Genomic DNA, 12,480 nt, shown 5'->3' on the forward strand with positions numbered 1-12,480 from the left:
ATTTTGGGCAACAGTGCCAAAAATCTGGGCACTAGTCCGAAAAAAGAGGAATCAACAGCCAACTGCCTGAATTACATCTGTCATTCTGGGCAACTCCGTTGATCTAAAAGAAACTGATTGTTTGACCATAGTTCTGTCTATGTCACTAACCTTCCTGCCAAAGATAACCTCTGAGAAACCGGGGCCGTGCCAATGAAATGGCACACCTGAGCCAGATCCTGTGGAAAATAAAGAAACATGACATCCCTTAGGTGTAGTATCATCACCACAAAATCAACTCCATTGCAAAGGTTTAGGCAAGAAACACACACACTTATTTTCCATAGAATCATAGAGCTGGAAGAGACCACAAAGGCCATCCAATCCAACTCCTTTCTGCCATGCAGGAATACACAATCAAAGCACTCCTGACAAATGGCCAGCCAGACTCTGCTTAAAAACTTCCAAAGAAGGAGATTCCACAACACTATGAGGAAGTGTGTTCTACTGTTGAACAACTCTAACCATCAAAACCTTCCTCCTAATGTTTAGGTGGAATCTATTTTCCTGTAGCTTTCATCCATTGCTCCAGGTCTTAGTCTCTGGAGCAGCAGAAAACAAGCTTGCTCCCTCCTCAACATGTCATCCCTTCAAACAGGGCTATCATATCATTCTCTTCTCTTCTGTTCTCCAGGCTAAACATTCCCACCTCCCTAAGTTTCTCCTCATAAGGCATGGTTTTCAGACCTTTCACCATTTTGGTTGTCCTCCTCTGGATACACTCCAGCTACTCCTTGAATTGTGGTGCCCAGAACTGAACACAGTATTCAAGTTGAGGTCTGACCAATGCAGAATATATGTATACATACAGACTGCATGCACAACTAATTTAAGAGAAGCACTTAAATAGTATGGCAGGACATTTTGGCTCCTGTCTTTTTCAGATGCTCTGAATAAAAGCAAGCTGTACTCAAGATGGTAGTCATAGACCAAATCCAGCACTGCTTTGGCAGAGTGTAAAGTGTAAAGCTCCACCAATGCAGTTCTACTGGGCCATCTCCTGGGGAAGACAGCTTCTCAGTACTGGGAGGCACCCCACTCCTATTTAGTGGCCAGGAGAGAGGGGAGAATGCCCGACATCCAGCAAAAAAGCCACAGAAAAGACATCCGAAGTGCCTGTCACTCACTCACCCATCCTTTTCTAGCCCTACTTACTGACCAGCAATCCCAAAACTGTATGCTCCAGTGGTGCCTGGGATCTGAAAAGGCGGAGGTGTATAGTTTTGGAAGAGGGGACCCCATTCTGTGAAGTTATTGTCCCCGAAGAAATAGAATGTTTCTGTAGGAAAAGAAACAAAGATTGGGTAGTCATTCCATAGCAAAGAGAAAGAATGCAAACCCTCCAACTCTCTTGATTTGGCAGGGAGAGTCCTGATTAATTCTCTGTCTTCTGCTTTTCTGTCTGCCAACAGAGAGGGTTGTCCCATGTTGCTGTTTGGAAAACACAGCCATCCTTCTGAGAGGATAGATAGAATGAAAAGCAGGGTGGGCAAATTCTAGGGATCCAGGAGACAATTCCTACCCTCCCAGACTGACTGCAGCCTGCACTGCCTCCATGAAACGAACTAAAAACCCCACCTCTGGTTCTGTAAAAACATTTTAGGGGATGAAACAAGACAACTACGCCTTTTTTTTTAAAAGGAGAATTGCAGCTCCTGGAGGCTTCCAGGATCAGCAATATTCCTATTCTAGGGAAAAAAAGCTTTTCTGTATAGGGGAATCTAGGTACTCTACTCACCACTTCCCAGCGAGTTCAGGTCCTGTGGCTCCAGCAGTTGATCCACATATTCCTGGAAAGGGAGGTCAACTGCAACAAGGAAAGTCCAGATCGTGTGAAAAGAGAGCACAAGATCAGCCCTTGCATCTCCCTCAGAAACCGTGCAGCATCTCTAGCTGTCCTTCTTCACAAGTATGGCCATTTTTCACCTCCAGGAGAGCAGACTGCCTCACGCAGTTAACTCCTATCTTTGTCCGTCTCCGTCTTACCACTCTTTCGAACAGAACAGCAAAATTGACTAAAAAGCTGCTTCTCTTCCAGGCAATTTCACCACTAAATTGACTGGATCAGAGAATGACATAAAAGGGTGAGGTCTATGAAGGCAGTCACTTTTATGTTCTTTAAAATTTGTTTGAAAAGTGTTTTAAAAACCACTTCAGACGCAATGAGTTTGTCACATGTTTTAGTCTCGGGTGCACATAACTAGCAGTGCAGACAGGATGGCACATAAGGAATCCTGCCACTTGTGGAAGAAATGCCAGCCAGTGCCTTGTGCCTGTGTGTAACTTTACTGTAAGCTGTGTGTAACTTTCACTGTCCATTATCCACCATCCATCCCATCCCATCCTGATCCTCACTTAGAAAAATATCCTGTGACCACACTCTCCTCACCTTTACGGTAAGAGTAGGTATTAGCAGTGCTGAGCCGGATGGGATGGTCCCCGAACTTAGCCAACAGCCTCTCCTTAGTACACTGAGACTGGAACTCCTGTGGGCACAGAAGGGCACAGAGATGGAGAACAGGGGAGGGGAACATGTACCCCTCCAATGATTGTTGGATTGCAACTTCCATGCCCCCTAACCAAAATGGCAATTGCAAAAGGGATTGCAGCCCATGACACCTGGGAAACCAAACCAACTCCATCCCTGATGCAGAAAAACAACCCCAAACCACTTTTACTCCCAAACTCATCCTGATTATGAAACAACATGCAATCTCCAGATCCCATAAGCAAAAGACAGGAGTAATTGATCTCTGACTGTCACATGCTGTAAAAAGTAACAGAAGATGGATGAGCTCCTTCACATCCAGATTGTTAACATTCCTACCTAGCTGCCCACTACTGCAGCCTTTCCTGAATCTGGGGTCTCCAAAAGTGGTTGAACTACAGCTTTCTCTTTCTTCAACCACTGTAAAGGCTGCCTAGGATGACGGGGGTTGTAGTCAAACAGCACTGGTGGAAGGAAAGAGTATACTTTTCAGTTAACAGGTTTTGGAACCAGATAACCCTTCTTTCTCCACTGCAGTGAGTGGATAATTTAGGGTCAAAGAAGAGCCAGGGCCTTGCATATGGAAATGCCCACTTGCTCCAAATATTATTTATGTAATTAGTAATATTTATAAAACTACTCTAATAGTAGGGTGGCAAAGTCTTGCACACCAATAAAACATGGACTGGTTACAATCCAACACCCATAAATATCCACATGCGGAGATACATTGCACCAGCATTAAGCAACCGCCATGCAAATACTGTAGTAATTCTGCACAACACACGTTGATGACTGGCTGCCATTGTGCAACACAGCAGCCATGTTGTGTAACTCTACTCCTGCCACTGTCAGCAGAATCATTTATTTCACTTATTTTCACTTCACTTTACAACAGAATGCATCTGTTCTGCTACGGTGAATAACTGACCCCATGTACATCATACTAACAGAATGCAAGCTAGTATGCACAGTGCACCACATTAAAATACAACATTTAGGTTGTCCATAAAAGTATGACAGGATGCACTATGCAGGGAAGGCTTACAGAAACAGGTAAGTTCTTGATCTGCATTTAAAAAGAGACATAATTGTAGATGCAAAATACATATTGGAGGAGTATTCCCCAGAGTGGAATACAGTAGTTCATCTATATATGTTTGGAGTATATTCACACAGCTTGATATTAATTTGACACAGTTTAATATCGCAGCTCCAGCCAAAAGAATCCAGTCATTTGCAGTCTGGTGAGGTACTTAGAATTCCCTTCTAGTGAGCTCTAATGCTGTAGTTAAAGACAGTGAGTCAGAGCATAGGGAAATATAGTTTCCAAGATTTGTATGTGCCTTCAAGTTGCCTGTAGACCTATGGCAACTTCCTGAATTTCAGGAGAAAGAAATACTCAGAGGCAGTTTTGCCAATTCCTTCCTCGGAAATAACACCTTCAGCACCTGCAGTATTTCATCAAAGTACTAACCAGAGCTGACCCTACTTAGCTACCAGGATCAGATGGGGGATCAGATGCCATTGGGATATACAGTATAGTCCTCAGGCCCCAATTTACCCGAGATTAACGCTCAGTCCCTTTTCTCAATATACCTTGGGAACTATATAGTTCCCAAGCACAAAAGCAACAGAGAATTAGATCACAGAAGCAGAGAATTCTAAGTATCTCACCAACTACAAATCCCAGGATTCCTTAAGATGCAATCAAGACAATGAAAACGGTATTAACTCACTGAGTTGTCTGTTATCCCCTGAAGTATAACCGGCCGAGAAAAAGCATACCTGGAAAAATGAAGAAATTGACAGGGTCACAAATAACAACCATCAAGTACCTTGACAATGTTTGTTGGTCACACAGTTGTTGGATTAAGGTCCAAAACACACTCCAGAAATAATCCAGTGTGAGACTGCCTTAACTGCCCTGGCTCAAGGCTAGGGAATTCTGGGAGCTGTAGTTTGGTGAGACATTTTGCCTTCTCTGTCAGAGAGCTCTGGGGCCACAATCGATTACAGTTCCTAGGATTCCCTAGCACTGAGCCAGGGCAGTTCAAGCGGTCTCAAACTGGGTTATTTCTGCAGTGTGTTTTGGACCTAACCCTCCCAATGTTCCTTATGACTAGCTACGCTAGCTAGGAATGGCAGTTCCACACCACACGAAAAGGTGCACATCACCCACCCTTAATAAAAAGAAATGACTTAATAAAGAAGAAACAGATGACAGTGACTGCAGTGACACTGTGCATCTGGCGTAAGGATGCTGAGCTCTGAGATTACTCGGCTCTTCTTTCCCTCCTGGAACCAGCTTTTCATTTAAACTCTCACCTGTTGCCTTCTGGTGGCAACAAGGACCAGCAAGTGCAGGCCTTTCCCTGTCAACTTACTGTTGAATGAACTGGGCGTAGGTTAAACTGGTGTCCCTTCGCTCCACGGTGCAGGTCTCTTCTTCCATAAGGGCAGCATGTCTGCTTGTCAGCCTGAGGCAGCCCAGGGAAAAGAGGGAAGACACATAAGTCAGAGTGACACAAAGGCTGCTGGCTTGTTGGTTTGAAACATTATTTACAGGGAGCTATGGGGTTTGAGTGTTGGACTCCAACTCTGGAGACCAGGGTTCAAAGATATAGCCGTGTTAATCTGTAGATAGATAGATAGATAGATCGGCAGATAGATAGATAGAAAGATAGATAGATAGATAGATCGGCAGACAGAGATAGATAGATAGATGGATGGATGGATGGATGGATGATAGATAGATAGATAGATAGATAGATAGATAGATAGATAGACTTTAAACATTGCCAAGCAATGGATGGTTGAATCTATGAGTCCATAGATATCGAGGGCCAACTGAAAATAGAACACCATAAGTAAATAGTTACTATAAAGCCATAACTATAGTGGGAACCGTATTAGAGGGATCTTGTAGCACCTTTGAGACTAACGGAAAGAAAGAAGTTGGCAGCATGAGCTTTCCTAGACTTCAGTCTATATGCATCTGAGAAAGTAGACTTGAAGTCTATGAAACCTCATGCTGCCGACTTCTTTATTTCCGTGAGTCTCAAAGGTGCTACAAGATCTCTCTGGAGACCAGGGTTTGATACCTTCTCTGCCACGAAGCCCCATTGGAAGGCTTTGGGATAAAGTCTCATACTCTCATTTTCAGGGGAAGGCACTGGCAAGCCTCCCCTGAACAAACCTTGCCAAGAAAACCCCAGGATAGGATCGCCTTTATGGCCAGAGGGCATCTGGCCAACCTGTTTCAACACCATCCTCTTGCTACTGGTTATACCACCTATGTGGATGATGGGAGATACAGTCCAGGTAGGTCTGGAGAAGTCCCACATTTCCCCTTTCCTTGATTCTTTTTGGCTGCTCTACTCAGCATCCTCCATCCTTTTCCAGCAGCCCCCAACTCCCTTGATGCCCCCAATGTGGATGATGGGAGATATAGTCCAAGTAGATCTGGAGAAGTCCCACATTTCCCCCTTCCCCACTTACTATCCTCTATCCTTTTTCAGCAGCACCAGCTCCCTTTATGTCCTCTATGTGGATGATGGGAAATACAGTCCAGGAAGATCTGGAGAAGCCCCACATTTCCCCCCTTTTCCCTGATATTCTTGGCTGCTCTACTCACCATCTTCTATCCCTTTCCAGCTCCCTTTATGCCCCCTGTGTGGATGATGGGAGATGCAGTCCAGGCAGATCTCATTACCCACATTACCCCTGTCCTTGATATTTCTGTCTTCTGCTCTACTCACCATCCTCCATCCTTTTCCAGCAGCAGCCGCTCTGCAGGGAGCAGGAGGAGGGATGCCAGGAGCAGGAGGAGGAGGAAGGGTCTGCAGGACATGGCCCTAAGCCTCAGGCATCTCCCAGCCAAGGGACGGCTTCAACCTGTTTAGAGAGCTGCAGAGAAGGAGGAAGAGGGACGACTTCCTCATGGCAGGAACTCTTGGAACCCGGAACCAATCTTCCAGGGTTCTGGTACTCGACGGAGCCGCCGGCGAGGTAACACCACATAATATCGTTTGCCTTCCGGCCGGCTGCACATTTCTATTTCCGGTAGGGAGCTCTAGGAATCAGGGAAGAAACCATAGAGTCTTCAGTCATATATCGCTGCTGGAATGTCTCTGAGCCACTCGTTCTTGCCGCTGCCGCCTTTGTACAGCAGGGGGCGCAGAAGAGCTCTTTTGGAAGCAGTTCAGGAAGAGCAAAGGATGAATCATCATTATATTGTTATTGTGTAGTCAAAGGCTCCACAATAATAATTATATTATTAATTATTATTATATAATATTATATAATATAATTATTATATATAATTAAAAAGTATTATATATAATAATAATTATTATTAATTATTATATATAATAATTAATTATTATCTATTAATTATTATAAGCAATCTATTTTAGTACTGCAACCATTTAATTCTGCTTTAATGTATAACTTTCGTATCCTTTTAATTTGTACTATTCTTTTAATATTGTGAGCCGCTCCGGGTCCCAGTTTTTGGGAAGAGTGAGATACATATAAATTATTATTATCATTATTATTATGAGAAATCTATTTTATATTGTAATAATTTAATTGTATTTTCATGTATCACTTATGTATGCTTTAACTGTACTATTCTTTCAATATTGTGAGCCACTCTGGGTCTGTTTTTGGGAAAAGAGTGGAATACAAATATATTATTATTATTATTATTATTATTATTATTATTATTATTAGTGTATTTTAATATTGAAATAATTTCATTGTATTTTAATGTATCGCTTTCATATCCTTTCAATTTGTACTATTATTTTAATACTGGGAGCCGCTCTGAGTCCTAGTTTTTGGGAACAGTGGGACACAAATTATTATTATTATTATTATTATTATTATTATTATTAGCAATCTATTTTAATATTGTATGATTATCATTTGTATCCCACTTTCCCCAACAAAATTGGGACAGTTCAAAAGCACAGTCTAACCAAAAACTTACAAGAGCGACCCTCAAAACAGAATTAAACTATTGCTATGTTAAAACAGATCCTTGGTTTATGGTGGGATTAGGTCAGAAACTGCAGGAAAGAAAGCACACAACATACACACACACAACCTGTGAGATTGAATTTCAGGGAGTGCGACAAAGAACATCCTCGAGTGACAAATCGTCGCTTTCCCCCCGAATACATTAGAATCTGCTAAAACTATTTCTTTTTCAAGTTACTGCGATACAAATTTGAGGATGAAATTTGAGAAGCCTTGAAAAGATTTTGCCTCTCCTGTACCACTTGTCCTAAAAGGATAGTGCCTAGCTCTCTGGGATTTATAGTTTGACCCTGATGAGAAGGGCTTCTTCCTGAGACCTTCAGTGGGCATCTTCCTACCAGAAAAGGTAAAGGCAGTGTTTGCCAGTCGCTTGCCTCTTAAGCCATTTAGGCCATTTGAACACTGCCCTGGCTTTTTGCACCTGTGGGCCATATAGAAAAGGGAACATTAGGAAGGGTAGTGTTGGGTTTTTGTGGGGTTTTGGGCAATGGGGCCATTTTCTGGAAGAGTTTATTCCTGACGTTTTGCCAGCATCTGTGGCTGGCACCTTCAGAAGAATTAACGTCAGGAATGAACTCTTGTACATGGCCACATAGCCCGAAAAACCCACAAAAAACTACTTTCCTTTCCTTTTGCATCTTGCGACTCTCATCTCTATCAGCCAAAATGAATGGAGGGAAAACCTAAAACGCATGAAGCCTCCCACACCCCTCCGCTCAATTGCATGAACACACATAAGACATCTACTGCGGAATCTGCATTTGTAAATGATGCCCTTGTCAGCATGCCCCAACTTCTGAAGTTTTATTGCTTCTGGGTTTTGAAGTCTCAACACACTTTTTTTGTTAAGTACTCAGATCCAAAATCAACAACAATGGCATTTCTTTCCCTTTTTTCTTCCTTTCTGGCGTAAGATTACTTAATAGCTGTAACACATCTATGGAAGCCTTTTCTGGTTTAGTTCGGCCTGTCGCTGCTAGTCTATTCCAGACAATAAGCAATGGAAAAATGGATAGTCTGTGTGAATGGGTTTTATTGGATCAACTTCTGTTGGTGCAGGAATATGCACGCTTTCGACTTACAAAGGGCTCTTCGTCAGACAGAATGGAAGGGTCGCTGTATCCTTAGGAGCATCAAAGCAAGGATGGTTTACAAGCAACATTTCCCCCTCGAACAATAGCCATGGCATTCTGGTCTTTTATTTCTGAATCCCTCAAGAATCCTCCCCTATTTCTTTTGTGCCAAAGCAATAGGAGCAGACATGGCAGAACCCTATAGTTTCCCCTCTGCAGCTCTTCTCTCAATCCTGCCAATGTTCTCAGCATCCTCTGAATCTCTCCAGCTCTATGACTCTACAGGATAAATGAATTGGGTTGTTAAGATCCTGGGCCAGGGAGGGAGGTATGCTTTTGGCTCATCTATGAGGACTAGCCCCATTTGTATATTTTGGGGGGAGTAGGGAAGAAAAGGTGAATCCAGCTGTGCGTATAGTTCTTGCTTAGAGGGCTTTATTAGTCAAGGAGAGCTTTTCACACAGGTAGTGTGCTTGTGGATGAGGAGTACTTGACCTCATCTCTCTGGGATGGCCCTATGTAGTTGTCCCGCCTGGCAGCATACTCCCCAACGTTGGGAAGCCCCGGCACCACACAACAGCTCAGGGCACTGCGGTAGATACTCATGTCGTGGGCGTCGTACCACTCATCCGTCTTCTCGTCGTAACACTCTACGTTGAACGTTGTCGTGAAGCCGTTGAAACCACCCACCACGAAGAGCAGGTCATCCACCACTTCGATGCCAAAGTTGCTCCGAGGGTTGAACATGGTCGGGATTGTTCGCCAGGTGTTGGCTACTGGGTTGTATGCTTCCGCACTTCGAAGGCGGTTGGCCCCGTCAAATCCACCCACCTGTAGAGAGCAAAACACCACAGACTTATTTAGGAGCAAGCTGTTTTACACAGTTAGACCATAGACCTACAGAGATTGGGGAGATACTGTTCCACCCCCTGTATATGAACACACACAACAACAGCAATTTTCCAGAGTTCTCAAGGAAAGCTTTCTAAGGGAGATCTGTGATTACCACAGGTTTCCTGTGCTTTGCAAAGGAGTATGACGCATGTTCTAGAGTACATGTCAAGTTCATATGGCCAAGTCTGTTGGACTTTACATGCTACATTTAAACATATAGTTGGGCATAACATTCATCTTTAGTCAGCCCTTTGCATCTACAGATTCCGCATTCAAGAATTCAATGATCTACGGTTTGAATATATATATATATATATATATATATATATAATCCAAAAAGTAAACCTTGATTTTGTCATTTTATATAAGGGACACCATTTTACTATGCCACTGAATTTAATGGGACTTGAGCATCCATAGATTTTTGGTATCCATGGGGGTCCTGGAACCAAACCCCAGCAGATACCAAGGGCTCACTGTATAAGGAACAGCAGCAGCTAACGCAGAGGTAGTGATCATGTTCAGATGTTGTTGGACTACAACTCCTAGCTTTCCTTGCCATTGGCTGTGGTGAGGGAACAGCATTAAGCTTTGCTATGTTTTGGTCTGAATCATTGTTCAATGAGGTACTCTTGTGGTACAGGATTTAATCTGGACCAGGACCAAAGCAACAGAGGCTTCACCCTCGCCACACCCTCACTTTCCCCACTATTTGGTACAGGAAGGACGGTGCCTTTGGTGCCAATGACCAGAGAAAGGAAGAATTGGTGCCATGAAGACCTGAGAGTACATCGACAAGCATGTATACTGCTACATTCATTTCCATCCAACTCAAGCTGGAAAGATGTAAGATATCTGACTCCACTGTTGGATGGTGATGTTCCCAGTTTTAATTTCTTTTCAGTATGAATTCTAATGAGCTGCTTAACCATCCTATGAGATGATAATATTAACGTCCTATACAGGATTGCTGTATGAATTACCAAGAGATTGTATTTGGGTAACAACCTCAAGCCCTCAGTCTTATTTCAAAAGCCCTCTGAAAATGATTAGTTCAGGCCTCTGCATGAGCAACCTGCCCTTGCAGCCTGTTAGGAGAGTGAAGAAGAGAGAAAAGGCTGATGGAGAAAGAGAGAGCGAGAGAAAGAAAAAGCAAGAGAGCAATGGGCAAACAAAGAATGATCTCTCTTTGGACAAATCAAAGGGAGAGAGTACTATCCCAACATCTTTACTGCAAAAAGGGTGCTGTGGGCTGTCCTTTAACTGCAGACACAAAAGGACCCTGGCCTTACTGCGTAGACGTGTTCTCCATATGCTATCACACCGATGCCACTCCGCCTGCTTCTCATGGGTGCAATCAAGCTCCACTGATCCATCTTGGCGTCGTACACTTCAGCTGTAAAGAGGCACTCGTTCCCATTGAATCCGCCGCAGATATAAACCTTTTGTTAGGCAATAAAAGAAAAAGGAAGTACTGTACAGTGTTAAAATGTTGCAGGCTTATCATGAAAACACTGCCCAGAGTTTAGGCCTCCGACTACCCAAACTGGTACCATTTTAACTGTCTTCTAAGGAATCATGAAAAGAGTTTAAATTAATCATGGTGTGGGGAGTGAAAGTGTTAGAGTGTTAGAGACCCATGTATTTCTCCGTCAGACACAGCCATTTTTCAAGCAGTGATGTTGCCGGTGGTGAAGTACATTTTGGTTGCCTTTCTTTTCCTACCTTTGTTGCCAACCACTTCATGGCAATGGTGGCTTAATCTTTCTCTCTGCATCAACCCTCCCTCAAGATCACCTTAAGTAAACACTTCAACCAAGATGCATACCTGTGACTTTAACACAAGCCTTTTGCCCCTGCATGATTTCTATAACCTTTGCCTGATAAAGAAGCCAGTGGGCTTCAAAAGTGAGTATCTTTTGGCTGGCTTACTAACAGTATCTCCACAATGTGTACTCTGGGTTCTGTTTTACAGCCAACGTTAACTATTCCTGCATTTTTCTGGGGACTGTTGTTTGTGAAGATGCTGAATTTTCTGTCATGTTTTCTAGACCCACCCCAAGCCCTTAACAGAATTATGGTTCCCAAGATCCATAGCTGTGTTAGTCTGGGAAATCAGTATGCAAAGGGATCTTGTAGCATCTTTGAGATTACCTGAAAGAAAGAAGCTGGTAGCATGAGCTTTCGTAGACTTGAGCCTAATTCCTCGATGCATGTAGGCTAACATCTATGAAAGCTCATGCTACCAACTTCTTTCTTGCAGTTAGTCTCAAAGGTGCTACAGGGTCCCTTTGGATACACCAAAACAATGTTAAAGGGATTAAATAGTGTTTTTCCTATTGAAACAGTTGGCTGGATAACCCGTTGTCGCTTATATTCCTACATCAGGCCTGTACAATGTATAAGCAGTAACATATAGTGGCCTGCCAGGGAAATGAATAAATTCCCTGTGTTTGCTTCCTAGCTGACATTGCAAAAGCAGATGAGTTGGTCTACTATCTAGCAGGCAGCATTGGAAAAAGTTTCCATGTTTGGGTGGAAAATGCCAGCAATTATGCTACCCAGGGGATTCTGGGAGTTGCAGTCCAAAACTCCATAATATTTTTTTTATCTTGCTTTTCTCCTAGTAGTAGTGGGTCACATTGCTGCTAATACGTTGCTACATACAAGTAGTGGGCAGTATCTGGCTAAGCATGCCAGAAAGAACGCATGTTTGTGTGACAGGGATGTATTCAGGAATTACCAGTCCTGAAAAGAAACTGATGACACAGCCACCTAAAGATTCATGCCCTGTTTGGTGGAAGATGGACACAGCCATTACTCTCTCCCTCTCTGCTTCAAGTACAGAAACCAAAAAATCTATATGAGGAAGAAATCTGCCTCCTCCGCACCTAGAACAGAAATGCAGTGGGTCGTTTTAAGAAGAATGGCTCTCTCAGC

The 12,480-nt window shown here is 43.2% G+C and overlaps 2 protein-coding genes across 5 annotated transcripts in view; both read right to left on the reverse strand.

Moving 5' to 3' along the window:
• JMJD8 (jumonji domain containing 8) overlaps nucleotides 1-6,503 on the reverse strand; it is a 13,862-nt gene extending 7,359 nt beyond the window's left edge. The window contains exons 1-7 of one of the 2 annotated variants that reach the window (XM_042438693.1): nucleotides 6,289-6,503; nucleotides 4,915-5,007; nucleotides 4,267-4,315; nucleotides 2,429-2,525; nucleotides 1,778-1,846; nucleotides 1,199-1,318; nucleotides 151-218 (exon numbers count right to left, since the gene is read on the reverse strand). In XM_042438693.1, the coding sequence (XP_042294627.1) occupies nucleotides 151-218; nucleotides 1,199-1,318; nucleotides 1,778-1,846; nucleotides 2,429-2,525; nucleotides 4,267-4,315; nucleotides 4,915-5,007; nucleotides 6,289-6,380 (588 nt within the window). In that variant the 5' untranslated portion in view covers nucleotides 6,381-6,503. Of the gene's footprint in view, nucleotides 1-150; nucleotides 219-1,194; nucleotides 1,319-1,777; nucleotides 1,847-2,428; nucleotides 2,526-4,266; nucleotides 4,316-4,914; nucleotides 5,008-6,288 lie in introns of both variants that reach the window. The other variant, XM_042438694.1, reaches the window with a different exon arrangement.
• A 2,556-nt stretch (nucleotides 6,504-9,059) lies between these two features.
• The window catches only part of KLHL10 (kelch like family member 10), an 11,326-nt gene continuing 7,905 nt past the window's right edge, over nucleotides 9,060-12,480 (reverse strand). For all 3 annotated transcript variants that reach the window (XM_042437870.1, XM_042437869.1, XM_042437868.1), the window contains exons 4-5: nucleotides 10,833-10,982; nucleotides 9,060-9,477 (exon numbers count right to left, since the gene is read on the reverse strand). In XM_042437870.1, the coding sequence (XP_042293804.1) occupies nucleotides 9,103-9,477; nucleotides 10,833-10,982 (525 nt within the window). In that variant the 3' untranslated portion in view covers nucleotides 9,060-9,102. The remainder of the gene's footprint in view (nucleotides 9,478-10,832; nucleotides 10,983-12,480) is intronic.

This window comes from Sceloporus undulatus, chromosome 8, assembly GCF_019175285.1.
Source record: "Sceloporus undulatus isolate JIND9_A2432 ecotype Alabama chromosome 8, SceUnd_v1.1, whole genome shotgun sequence".
NCBI lineage: Eukaryota > Metazoa > Chordata > Lepidosauria > Squamata > Phrynosomatidae > Sceloporus > Sceloporus undulatus.